This window comes from Mustela nigripes, chromosome 17 (assembly GCF_022355385.1).
Source record: "Mustela nigripes isolate SB6536 chromosome 17, MUSNIG.SB6536, whole genome shotgun sequence".
Classification (NCBI taxonomy): Eukaryota; Metazoa; Chordata; class Mammalia; order Carnivora; family Mustelidae; genus Mustela; species Mustela nigripes.
The window spans coordinates 42,818,916-42,831,851 of record NC_081573.1 but is presented as its reverse complement, the minus strand read 5'-3'; the positions used below and the strand labels follow the sequence as shown (position 1 = coordinate 42,831,851).

General features: G+C 45.4%; 1 protein-coding gene across 5 annotated transcripts in view; it reads right to left on the bottom strand.

The window, feature by feature from the left end:
• CDH3 (cadherin 3) overlaps positions 1 to 12,936 on the bottom strand; it is a 76,112-nt gene that overhangs the window by 47,341 nt on the left and 15,835 nt on the right. For all 5 annotated transcript variants that reach the window (XR_009400668.1, XM_059381466.1, XM_059381464.1 and 2 more), the window contains exons 3-6: positions 2,878 to 2,963; positions 940 to 1,065; positions 582 to 737; positions 354 to 498 (exon numbers count right to left, since the gene is read on the bottom strand). Coding sequence is in view for 4 of the 5 variants with exons in the window: in XM_059381466.1 (XP_059237449.1) it covers positions 354 to 498; positions 582 to 737; positions 940 to 1,065; positions 2,878 to 2,963 (513 nt within the window). In the remaining variant the exon portion in view is untranslated. The remainder of the gene's footprint in view (positions 1 to 353; positions 499 to 581; positions 738 to 939; positions 1,066 to 2,877; positions 2,964 to 12,936) is intronic.

Here is a 12,936-nt window from a genome sequence, read left to right as displayed (position 1 = left end):
ACATATTTGACAGAGTGAGAGACAGTGAGAGAGGGAACACAAGCAGGGGGGAGCAGGAGAGGGAGAAGCAGGCTTCTCCCTGAGCAGGGAGACCAATGTGTGGCTCGATCCCAGGACCCTGGGATCATGACCTGAGGTGAAGGCAGACGCTTAACGACTGGAGCACCCGGTGCCTGGAGATTTTTAAGATGATCCCAGGTGATAGGATGCACACCTGAGAAAATCAGGTAAGGAGGGTTCTTACAGGCTTTAGGTGCCTGGTCTGACCTCCAGATGGTTCCAGAAGTTGACCCAAGGCTAAGTCTGGGCCCAGCAGACCTCCCCAGCTATCTGCCGCTCCCCAGTTCTCTTACCAGGTAATACCCCTTCCAAGACACTCCCTCTGAAAACATCCTGGGTGAACTTGGGCTTGTGGTCGTTCTGGTCTGTGACAATGATGGAAATGTTCATGGGGTCTTCCACTGAGGCACCATTCTCTGATACGGCGTGGCCAAAGAGCTGTGGGTGCACAGGTATAGGGTCAGCCTGGCCCCACCAACCCACGGGGTCCTGCTTCTTGTCGGATGCTACAGGTTACTTGCCTCATACTTCGCAATTTTCTCCCGGTCCAGTGGCTTATTCAACAACAACCAGCCTGTTTCCTTCTCTATAGCGAAGATACCCTCGGGGGGACTGTCTGCTCCAGGCCCTGTGATGCTGTAGAAAATCTTGGTACCTCTGTCCTTATTAGATTTGAGCTGGAAGCAAAAGAAATTGGCAGCTGACAAAGTATCAACTATCTCAGGATGGCAACAAAGGTGAGGAAGGCTGGAGAGGCACTGCCTTATCAGAAGCCAATCCTGTTACCAAGGCTTTCAGGAGCAAGAAACCCCACTGGCAGGCCTTTGGGTGAGGGTCCCTGCAGCCACCCAAGACTCTAGGGAGAAGGCACAGTCATACCTGATTCAGCCTCTGAGGGAAAGGGCCCTTGCCATTCTCAGCGACAGATATTGGTGGAACCACCCATTCTCTCTTGTGTCTTCGCAGGACGCGGCTGGATGGGGAGATCTTCGGTGCTTTCCGGTCCTGCAAGGAGAGGAGACTCCGTAACACAAACAGCGCACAGCTGGAAGACACCTGACATCCTCGCACTTTGAGGGGTTATTAAGGGTGAGGAAAGAGACCTAAAGGGGTTTACTGCGAAAGACAAATTGAAAATAATCCTAAGCGTTCATTTGGAGAGAACCAACTGAACACACATTATAATACTTCCATCTAGTGGAACTGCTCTACAGCTCTAAAAATGAGGAACGATGAAGTCTATGTGCTGACATGAAAGATCTCTGTTATATGCTGTTAACTGAAAAAGAGCAAGGTATATTAAACTGTAATTTGGTTTCGTATTTTATTTAACAACGTCATATGGTTAATACGTATCGTCTTCTGTGTGAAAGGGTAGGAAAATAAGACTGTGTATTCATAGTGGCTCACATATAAACAAAGTCTGGGGGCAGACACAAAAGAAACTAACGACAGGGTTATCTGTGAGAAGGGGACAGGCAGTATACTGATCTATTTTTTTTTTTTTTAAAGATTTTATTTATTTATTTGACAGAGAGAAATCACAAGTAGATGGAGAGGCAGGCAGAGAGAGAGAGAGGGAAGCAGGCTCCCTGGTGAGCAGAGAGCCCGATGCGGGCCTTGATCCCAGGACCCTGAGATCATGACCTGAGCCGAAGGCAGCGGCCTAACCCACTGAGCCACCCAGGCGCCCTATACTGATCTATTTTTAAGTGAAGAAAGAAGGCACAGACATGTGAACAGCATGCTGGCTTTTGCATAAAAGAGAGGACGAAGAAAGGTCTGTGTATTGGGACACCTGGGTGGCTCAGTTGGTTCAGGTCCCTTTGGCTCGGGTCATGATCCTGGCGTCCTGGGATCGAGTCCCGCATCGGGCTCCTTGCTCAGCAGGGACCCTGCTTCTCCCTCTGCCTCTGCCTGCCACTGTGTCTGCCTGTGCTCGCTCTCTCTGTCAAATAAATAAATATATAAAATCTTAAAAAAAAAAGTCTGTGTATCTATCTATCTATATATATAAAATACATAACATATGTTTAATATAAATAAATATATAATATATAAAGAAATTTCAGAAGGAAAAAACTGGTAACAGCGGTTATCTGTGTCTTGGACAGGGCATTAGGTAGATGCACAGAAACAAAGGGAGGTTATTCATTGTGTAACTTTTTATTATTATTATTATTATTATTATTATTTTAAAAGACTGAGAATTAATTATTATTATTATTATTTTCTGAAGATTTTATTTATTTGACAGACAGAGATCACAAGTAGGCAGAGAGAGAGGAGGAAGCAGACACAAGCCTCGATCCCAGGACCCTGGGATCATGACCTGAGCTGAAGGCAGAGCCTTTAACCCACTGAGCCACCCAGGTGCCCCAACTTTTTATTATTTTTTAATTTTTTGAACCATGTGGCTATATTAGGTCTTTAAAAAATTAAAAGAGAAATGTGGCTGAGTGCCTCGGGTTTGTCTTCCCAGAGCCTCATGGGATCGACATCCCTTCCCCCCGGGGGTTTAGCCAAATGAGAAGGAAGGAAAGGGAGGTGGAAAGGGAATCCCTGGGGCGAAGGGCACTGGGGCGAAGGGCACTGGGCCGTTGCTCACAGGGCAGATCTCTGCCCCGTTGGCTTGACTCTCTAGCGCCCCTAGTGGGAGGTTGTAAGCTGTGGGCAACCAAGGGCCAGGACGGCCTTTTCTGAAAGGGCAACATGGTTCATAATGGCCTCAGCAACCTCAAACTCCTGGCTAGCAGCAAGCTGGGCATGCACAGAGAACAGCTTTCTCCTGTGTTGCAAGTGTACGTGGTGTTTTACCTGAACTATTCTATCATTCTGCCCGGTGAAATCACCATCAGTGCCAGGCAGGGCTGACTCTTCCCCAGGGCAGTCCACGCAAATCACTGTGGGGAAGAAAGAAAGAGAGTATTAGGAAAGAGGGGGCTTCTGGAAGCTATCCCAGCGGAAGCAACACCTGACAATAGCCCTCTGACTGTATCAAGGGCTGATCCAAGCCAGAAGGAGACTGGCTTTTGTCTCCATTGTGATCAATTATGAATTCCAGATGGGGCTTCCAACTTTGGTCTCGAGAGGGACAATCACTTTGTGGTTTGTGAACCGAGGCCCTTTCTTTCCTCATGACACCTGAAGAATCAAGATCATAGGCATTCAGCCCATCAGCCCCAGACAACCTCATGAGACACAAGGTAAACCCAAGGTCATAGCTGGAGGCAGGAGGTTTTCAGCATTTTAGAAGACCACGAGTCTACCTACATGCAATACACATCCTGCTACCACACAGATGGTTCTGGACAACCTCTGGCTGTTCCAGTTTATCACATTCACCATGTTTTAGTTTATCATGCTCCCTGTAAATCCCCTCAGCTTGGCCACCATTTAAATAAGCACTCGGAGGTGCTAACTACCATTCACCAAGCCAGAGGATCCATTTCATCCGGACAACTACCTTAACCACCAAGGTAAGTATTAGTTTTTTTTTTAAAGATAAGAAAACTGAGGTTCAGAAGCCACATCGGCCTGACTCTAACATATTCGCTAGAGAGTGTTCCCTGATTCTGGCCCAGATACCAATGTGTCCTTTCACTAGGCTGCAGCATGACAAGGCCCACAGGGACAGTCACAGAAATGTCGGCGTGAGGCCTCCCAACCGTCCTTTTTATGAAAAATTGTCCTTCAGTCTCAGATGATGATGATTGCTTTATTTTCTCCCCCTCCTTTCCTCCTCTACGATGATTGTTTAAAAAAAATCCTTTCTTGCGGCACCTGGCTCGCTCAGTTGGCAGAGGCTGCAACTCCTGATCTCGGGGTTGTGAGTTCGAGCCCCATGTTGGGTGCAGAGATGAGTCTGCAAATAAGGAAGGATAACAGATTTTTTTTTTCTTTCAGATTTCATTTTTAAGAAATCTCTACATTCAGCGTGGGGCTCAAACTCACAACCCTAAAACCAAGAGTCGCATGGTCTACCGACTGGCAGAGCCAGGTGTCCCAAGAGATGAGTTTTTTTTTTTTTTTTAAACTACAAAAGTAATGTGAACATGATGAAGTATTCAAACAGTATATGAGTATAATATTAAAAAATAAAATTCTACTTTTTTTAAAGTAGGCTCCACGCCCAGAGGGGAGCCCAATGCAAGGCTTAAACTCATAATCCTGAGTCATGACCTGAGCCAAAACCAAGAGTTGGACAACTTAACCAACTGAGCCACCCAGGTGCCCCTAAAAAAACTAGAATTCTAAGCTATAAATATCCATAATATAAAAAGAGCTCCTAAAACCCAACATCAAAAAACAAATGTCCAAAGAAGATACAAAAATGGCCAATAAGCCTATGAAAAGATGCTCAGAATCATTAGTTATTAGGAAAATGCAAGCATAAAGCTCAACGTGATACTACCCCACACCCACTAGGAAAATGATTTTAAAGTATTTTTTATAAAAGATTTTATTTATTTATTTGACAGAGAGATCACAAGTAGCCAGAGAGGCAGGCAGAGAGAGAGAAGGGGAAAGCAGGCTCCCCGCTGAGCAGAGAGCTTGATGTGGGGTTCAATCCCAGGACCTTGAGACCATGACCTGAGCCAAAGACAGAGGCTTTAACCCACTGAGCCACCGAGGTGCCCCAAAACTATTTTGGCAGGGGTGGGGAATAACAAGTGCTGGCAAGAAAAGAAGAAACTGGAACCTTGTGGCACTGGCAATGGAAAATGGGCAGCTTCCCTGTGAAATAGTCTGGTGCTCCTCAAAACGTAAACACAGCCAGCCGCAGGACCCCGCAGCTCTCTTTCCAGGTGCACACCCCAAAGAACGGAAAGCAGGAACACACGCAGGTACCTGTATGACAGTTTCCACAGTATCTTTTTTCACAGTAGTTGAGAGGAGCGAACCACCCAAGTGTTCACCGAGAGATGAACGGATCAACAAACTGGTATATCAACGCAGCAGAATACGATTCAGTTTTCAAAAGTAACACAATTCTGACACGGGCTATAATATGGACGACCCTTGCAAACGTCATGGTACGTGAAATAAGCCAGTCAGAAAAGGACAAACGCTGCAGGATCCCGTGTATATGAGGTACCAAGAACAGCGGAGAGAGAGGAGACTAGAGGATCCCGGGGCTGAAGACGGGGCAGATGCGGAGTTACTGTCCAATGGGGACAGAGTTACTGTTCAGGATGACTAAAAAGTTCTGGAGATGGATTACGATGCTGGTTGCAAAACACTGTGAGTGTGCTTGAGCACCACAGAATTATTTACTCTAAGATGGATAAAACGGTCAGCTTTATGTTATGTGTATTTTACTTCAATAAGAAAAAACAGCAGAAGTCTGATGTGGGCGTGTAAAACGGAACAGTCATTTTGGAAAACTGTTGGGTAGTATTTACCACAGCTAAATATGCACATTCCCCAAGACCTAGCAATTCCACTTCGTGGTAGAGACCCAGCCAACACACACACTCACCCGAAGGCACGTGTTACAATGTTCACAGCAGCACTGCTTCTAACAGTGAAAAGCTGGAAACAGCCCAAAGGTTCATTGAGGCAGAATGGATAGGAACACCATGGTATATCCACATAATGAAATTAATCAGCCACAAGGACAGATGATGACCGGGATGAATCTCACACACCTACAGCTGAATGAGAGAGGCCCAGTGCAGGGTGCCTGGGTGGCTCAGTAGGTTAAGCCTCTGCCCTCAGCTCAGGTCATGATCTCATCAGGGTCCTGGGATCGAGTCCCGCATCAGACTCTCTGCTCAGTAGGGAGCCTGCTTCCACCCCACCCCCACCGCCCTCTGCCTACTTGTGATCTCTGTTTGTCAAATAAATAAATAAAATCTTTAAAAAAAAGAGAGAGGGGGGTGAGGTGAACCATGAGAGACTATGGACTCTGAAAACAACCTGAGGGTTCTGAAGGGGCTGGGGGTGGGAGGTTGGGGGAACCAGGTGGTGGCTATTAGGGAGAACATGTATTGCATGGAGCACTGGGTGTGGTGCAAAAACAATGCATACTGTTACGCTGAAAAGAAATTTAAAAAAAGAGAGAGAGAGGGAGGGGGGGGTGGGGGGGGGGGCCTGGTGTGAGAGAGGACCGCGTTGACATGAGGTTCAAGAACAGGCACAACAAACCTAAGTGAATGAAGTTAAGACACAGGTCATCCTTCCAGAAAGGGGGCAGTGAACCGAAGGAGGACGAAGGGCGGCTTAAACGCATACAGAGCGCCTTCAGCTCCACAGAACTCAGTGCCAGCTCGCTAGATGCCAACAGCTCACAGAGAGCAGCAGAATCTGGTGGGGCAAAGCTGGAATGTGCCTGTGACAAGGAGAAGATACTTTAGACCCCAGGTCCCCACTGAAGAGTGGTGGCCTGTGACATGCTTGGCCAGCAGGAGCGGAAGGAGGGATCTAGGCCAGAATCAGCTCCAGAGGGTCCTGGAGGCAGCAAGACTCCCAGGGTGACCCTGCCCTTCACATCCTGCACACAGCTGTAGAGACCCATCTTCTGAGGATTCTGGCTTTGCCCGAGGGCTACAAGGACCAGAAATGCTATATCACAAAGGTTAAAACACCTTAATATAGGGCAATGGCTAGATAATCTATGGAACGCTTACTCCACAGATTATTCATGCAAGTATGCAGAATTACAGTTATAGCAGAGTTTTTAAGTTATCTAGGGAAGTTCTTATGCTATGAAGTGAAAGACAGTGAGCAGACTGTAGAAAGGAATATATGCAACAATGCACATTTCAAAAGACTAGGAGGAAATGAAAATTTCCAATGAGTGCGGTTACCAGCAACTTCTTTTTTAAATTTTTCTGTCAGGGGGCGCCTGGGTGGCTCAGTGGGTTAAAGTCTCTGCCTTCGGCTCAGGTCATGATCCCAGGGTCCTGGGATCGAGCCCCGCATCGGGCTCTCTGCTCCATGGGGAGCCTGCTTCCTCCTCTCTCTCTCTGCTCGCCTCTCTGCCTACTTGTGATATCTGTCAAATAAATAAATAAAATCTTAAAATAAATAAATAAACAATTTTTTCTGTCAGATTTTTCTCTTAATATGAATTGTGTTGTTCTCCCCACATATATTGGAGTCCTAACCCCCAGTACCTCCAAATGTGACTGTATGCAGAGACAAAGCCTTTCAAGAAGTGACTAAGTTTAAATGATGCCATTAGGGTGGGGCCCAAGCCAGGATGGCTAGTGTCCTTCTAAGAGGAGGGAATCTGGACACAGTTACAGAGGGAGGAGAGAAGACAGCCATCCAGCCATCCACAAGCTAAGGAGAGAGGCCTCAAACAAAACCAAACCTGCTAAGGCCTTATTTTTTACTCCTTAAGCCCCTGAGTTTGGGTTACTTTGTCTCAGAAGACCTAACAAATCAATTCAACCTGTACCACTCTCAGGAGTCAGGAATCCCTCCCCTCCTGAATTCCTATTAACAGCTGATATTTAAGTAATTTTTTAATTTAATCTTCACCAAGCACCCTATGAAGCAGATTTAAGACCATTTTCCAGAATGTGAGAAACAGAGATTAAGTGAATTCACTGAAGTTACTTATATAGCTAGGCAACAGAGGAGCTAGAAAGCAGTACCCAGACCTCCATGGCCAGAGTCATTGTCTTAACCACTATGGTTATTTTGTCTCTCTGATACACCCAAGAGTTTGTTTACTTATCTCTTCCCCACCTCCCATTTCCTGTTCTCCTTCTCCATCTATGGAAATGGAGAGTCTGATTTTGAGATGGCCAGTGAGGCAGTGCGGTACTTGGAGAAAAGCACTAGACTTTGGGAAAGTGACAATAACACTCTCACAGGGTTGATGTGAGGATTAAATGACAGAGTAAGTAAAGGACTAATGAACAGAATGCATGTCAGGGTCTGCTTTGATGCAGTTAATGGGCACAGAGACCCCTGTAGGCACTGACATTAACTTACTTGGTGATCCTGGGTAAGGCACTTGAATTCTGTGGGTCCCAGAATCAATTGTTTGCTCAAGTTTTGTGCCTGAGGCCTGCTTTCCCTTGGTTTGAAAGGAGAGATTCATGCTATTAGAGTAATTCAAGATTAGTAGGACCAAACACACTTGCTCCTTGATATAGTAAGAATAAGAAAAGCTTAAAGGGAATACCTAAGACTCCTTAGGTGACTCAGCATACCTTAAAGGTGTGTTAAGGATGCATATGAAAGTTCCCTAAAGGGGCGCCTGGGTGGCTCAGTGGGTTAAGCCTCTGCCTTCAGTTCAGGTCATGGTCACAAGGTCCTGGGATTGAGTCCCCCATCGGGCTCTCTGCTCATCAGAGAGCCTGCTTCCCCCTCTTTCTCTGCCTGCCTCCCTGCCTACTTGTGATCTCTCTGTCAAATAAATAAATAAATAAATAAATAAATAAATAAATAGCTATTTCCCCCAAAGCCCTTACTTGGAAACATCAATATACTAATAGGGAAACTGAACCAACTTATTAGGAATTCAGGTTCTCTCCTTTGGAAGATGGAAATTAGACTTCACAGAGCCATCTTTTCTTTTCTTTTCTTTTTAAGATTTTATTTATTTATTTGACACACAGAGAGAGATCACAAGTAGGCAGAGAGGCAGGCAGAGAGAGAGAGGGAAGCAGGCTCCCTGCTGAGCAGAGAGCCCAGTACGGAGCTTGATCCTAGGACTCTGAGATCATGACCTAAGCTGAAGGCAGAGGCTTAACCCACTGAGCCACCCAGGCACCCGCCATAGAGCCATCTTGAATATCAAATAAGATAAATCCCACACCACAAATTTGTGAACCCCAGAAGCTTACACAGACTCTTAAAACACACCAGTAAACAGATTCAGAGATGAAGATACCCCAAGGTCACACAGCTAATGAGCGAAAGTGGAGACAGAACCCAGGGTGCTCAGATTCTAAAGCCAGGTTCCTCAATACAGCTGCTGATTCAAGAGCTACTTAAATACCTCCTAAGTACCCAAACACTCTTCTAGAAACTAGGGATGCATCAGGGAACAAGTGTCTATCCTCATGTACTTTTAAATTTGTATGGGGTACTGCCTCGTCTCCAAAATCACTTTTCTACTGAACTATGCAACGAGGCATTGATTGTAATAGCAAAATCCCAGACAATGCCAATGTCCATCAGTAAGAGATGAACCCTGTATTACAACACTGTCTATACAAGAGAACCCTACGCAGCTGCAGCTACACACACACACACACAAACACACACGCTACAGATGATGAGGAAGCACCTAGTTATTGATAAGGAAAGATTTCTAAGACATACCATTAATTTAAACAAGAGACAAAGATCAATATAGTCTATGTTAACATGCTAACATTTGTTTTTTTTTTATTGTAATTTGAAAAATACCTCCAGGAGGTGACCCAAAAAACTAGGCTTACAAGTAGAAAAACCAGCAGACAGGGAAAAAAAATGAAATTTTTTTTTGTTTTGTTTTTATTGAATATCCTTCTAAATTCTAACCCGCTTGAATGCATTAGCTATTCAAATACTGTTAAAAAAAAAAAATTAACAAGTCCCAGGGCACCTGGGTGTTGTGGTCAGTTAAATGTCTGGCTCTTGGTTTCAGCTCATGTCGTGATCTCAGGGTTGCGAGAATGAGCCCCACGCGGGCACTCAGCACGATGTCAGCTTTAGGGTCTCTTTTCCTCTTCCTCTGCCCCTCCCACTAGTGTTCTCTAAAATAATAAATATTTTAAAAAATCAACAATAAATAAATAAATAAATAAATAAATAAAAACCAACAGTCCTGCCTCCCATTCTCAAAACAGCCTTCTTCCTAAGGGAAGGTCTTCAGGTAGCAGGGGTGGGTGGGGCCAGGTAAGTCTGTTAGTTGTTTCCTTTAACAAGAAGACTAGGAGTTCTCCAATCCTTTCCTGTCAGGTTATAGAGCTGGAGGCTAATGGATTGACCCCCCTCCCCAATCAGAAGCATTAATCCCCTAAACTCTAAAAGCTGCCAGGAACACAGAAAACCTCTCCTTGTTTTCTACAAAAGCTGCCTCACCCTGTCAAATGCACAGGACATTTCAGTGTCCTGTCGCTGGCACATTTCCATTATCATACAGTTCCACACACATGTAGTCGGCTGCCTATCCGTCTATTAATAGAGACGACAGTGCCAACAATCAAGGAGAAGTCAGTAGTCCTGCCCTCCAAGTGTACGTGCCTGTACTCTGGCTGCGTATTCCAGCTGCATCAGAGGGCCCTGCCCCCTCGGCTCTAACCTGTGTTCAGCTGGATACAGGAAACAACCTGGGGCCATGAGTCATGCAGGCAGGAACAGGCTTTCTTTAACCCACTCTGCCTGAGACACCCAGCTTAGTGCTTTCCTATCCAATTCCTTAGAAAATAACCTGCAAGGTGAATATTACTGCCTCCATCTGACAACCCAGAAAATAAAACGCTGCCTGGAACTGAAGTGCCTCGGAAAGCAGCTTCAGAGAGGGAAGGCAAGTACATGAGGCCCCATTAAATAGGAAGCAGTAGGACCAGATTTCAAATCCTAAAGGCAAGTCAATGATGAAGAGCATGGGATTTAAAATCTAAAAGACCTGGGCTCAAATCTATATTGTGTGAGCATATGGAAGCCATTTCCTCATCTGAAAATGGAATTACTACGACTTAAGTCCTAAGATTATTTGGAGAATTAAATAAGATAAAGCTTGCACACACTGAGCATGAGGTCTAGCTCACAGCAAGCCCTCAGTGAAAGGCACCTCTAGCCTACTCACAGCTAATGGAGGTTTCTGATTCTAACCCTGGTCCTCTCCCTACAGCAAAGAGAAGCCATCTCTCCAAGTGGGCAAGGGGTTAGCCACAGCTAAATGCTTTACCTGAGGGATGAAGCACCAAAGCCAGAAGGAGATACACAGGACCACAGAGCCTAAAAAGGAGCTGGCTCAGTCTGCACTAGGAGAGCACTGTTTTATAGGGGATGCTGCACAGTTTACCGGGGAGGCAGAGGACAGCCCCCTCACGGACCAGCTAAACTGCGCAGGAAAACTTGCTGAGGCACCTGTAGGAACACGAGCAGCTTCTTCTGCAAGCCAGGAGTCACGGAGAGGCTACGACATGGTAAGCCCTGGGGCAGATCGTGACAACCTCCTCCTAGATGTTTCCTGGCACCCCTGGGCTGGACTACTGGTTTCAAAATGAACTTGATCTGCAACCAGGTCTCATCATCACTCATCTCTTCTACCCCACCTTCCAACAGCTAGTGAAGTCAGCTCATTTCCATTCCTGACTGTAGTCTAGCTCCACAAGGTCACACATCTTGGCCAAGTCATGGCGGCATGAATGGGCTTGTGTCAAACTTTTTCTGGGGCAAGTTGGTGAGCACTGGTGAGCACATGGGGCAACAGTTCAGATCTTAAGACTGGAAAAGACACCTACACGTAGTTCTTCCACACCCGCCTGGGATCTTAAAGCCATTTAACTAACTGCCTCAGACTCAAGAGATCCTGAACCACAAAGCCAAGGAACCTGATGGAGAGTTAGGTATTTCTATAATATAAATTGATGGCTTTCAGCACTGAGCCTTAGTACACAATTCCTAGAATATTTGGGGGGAAGGGAGTTAGTAAATTGAGACTGCTTCTAGAGAAATAATAATCAGAGCTCTGTGTATCTGCATTACATAAAAAGACATCCAGTAGAAGTGGGAGTCCCTGGCCTGTGCTCAAAGCTCCTCTCTCTAAAGACCATGCAACCAAGCCTGACCTCAGATCCGGAGCTGGCACCATGATAAAAGTTGGGTGAGAAGAGTCAAGTCCCCAGCTGTTGAAAAAAAGAAAGCTTCTTAAGCAGACGCATAAGAACTGATGGATACTGCACTGAGAACTCATTCCAGTCCTGCCCTTAAGTTTGGAATTGCTTAGACACCTCCCAACTGCCAAGGAAACACCCTTGAAGGGCAGGAGATTGTCTTCTCAGCCACGACATGGAGGTACTACACAGTCTCAATGTCCAACTTTACTGGATGTTCTGACAAAATAAAGCCGCCATCTCTCTGGGAATAAAATGTCCTTCAAGTGATTAGTCTTGGCCAGTTCCTCTGTTGATCTTTGGGCATTTAAACTAGAAGGGAAGCGGGGTGCCTGGGTGGCTCAGTCACTAAGCATCTACCTTTGGCTCAAATCATGATCCCAGGGTCCTGGGATCAGTACTACACGGGGCTCCCTGCTCAGCAGGGAGCCTGCTTCTTCCTCTCCCACTCCCCCTGCTTGTGTTCCCTCTCTTGCTGTCTCTCTCTATAAAATAAATAAATAAGATCTTTTAAAACAAACAAACAAACAAACTAGAAGGGAAGAATATTATCAGTTTTAAAAGTATTGTGGCCAAAAGGTAGCTTGTGGGGGATGCAAGAGAGACAAACAAGTCTCATTCTGGCTTGGCTTAGGGATACATCTAGCTCATGAAGCAAACAAACATGTGCTTATAACTACTATCACTTTCTGTTAATGGGCTGGGATAACAAGTTGCTTGGGTAAGTAATACAAAACTGCCTTAAAAGAAGATTCTGGCATTTTCCCAAGTAAAGCTACATATAGAAAAATAGTTCACTAAAAACAAATTAAAAGAATGAGTGTTGAGGAATACTTTGGAAACAGGTGCTGCTATATACTGCCAGAGGGTGGGGGAGTGTGAATTGGCACCTTGTAACAATCAAGAAGGCTTAAACAAGCCATGTGACCTAGGAATTGTGCCAGAAAGTCATTCCAGGGAGGACAAAACCGTAACAGGAAGGATATCCGTAACTATTGCTGCAATTGTATAAAAAAATAAGTCAGTCACAACAACTTAACTTTCAAAAAAATAATTACGTGTGCTACTGTCACTCAAACATCTC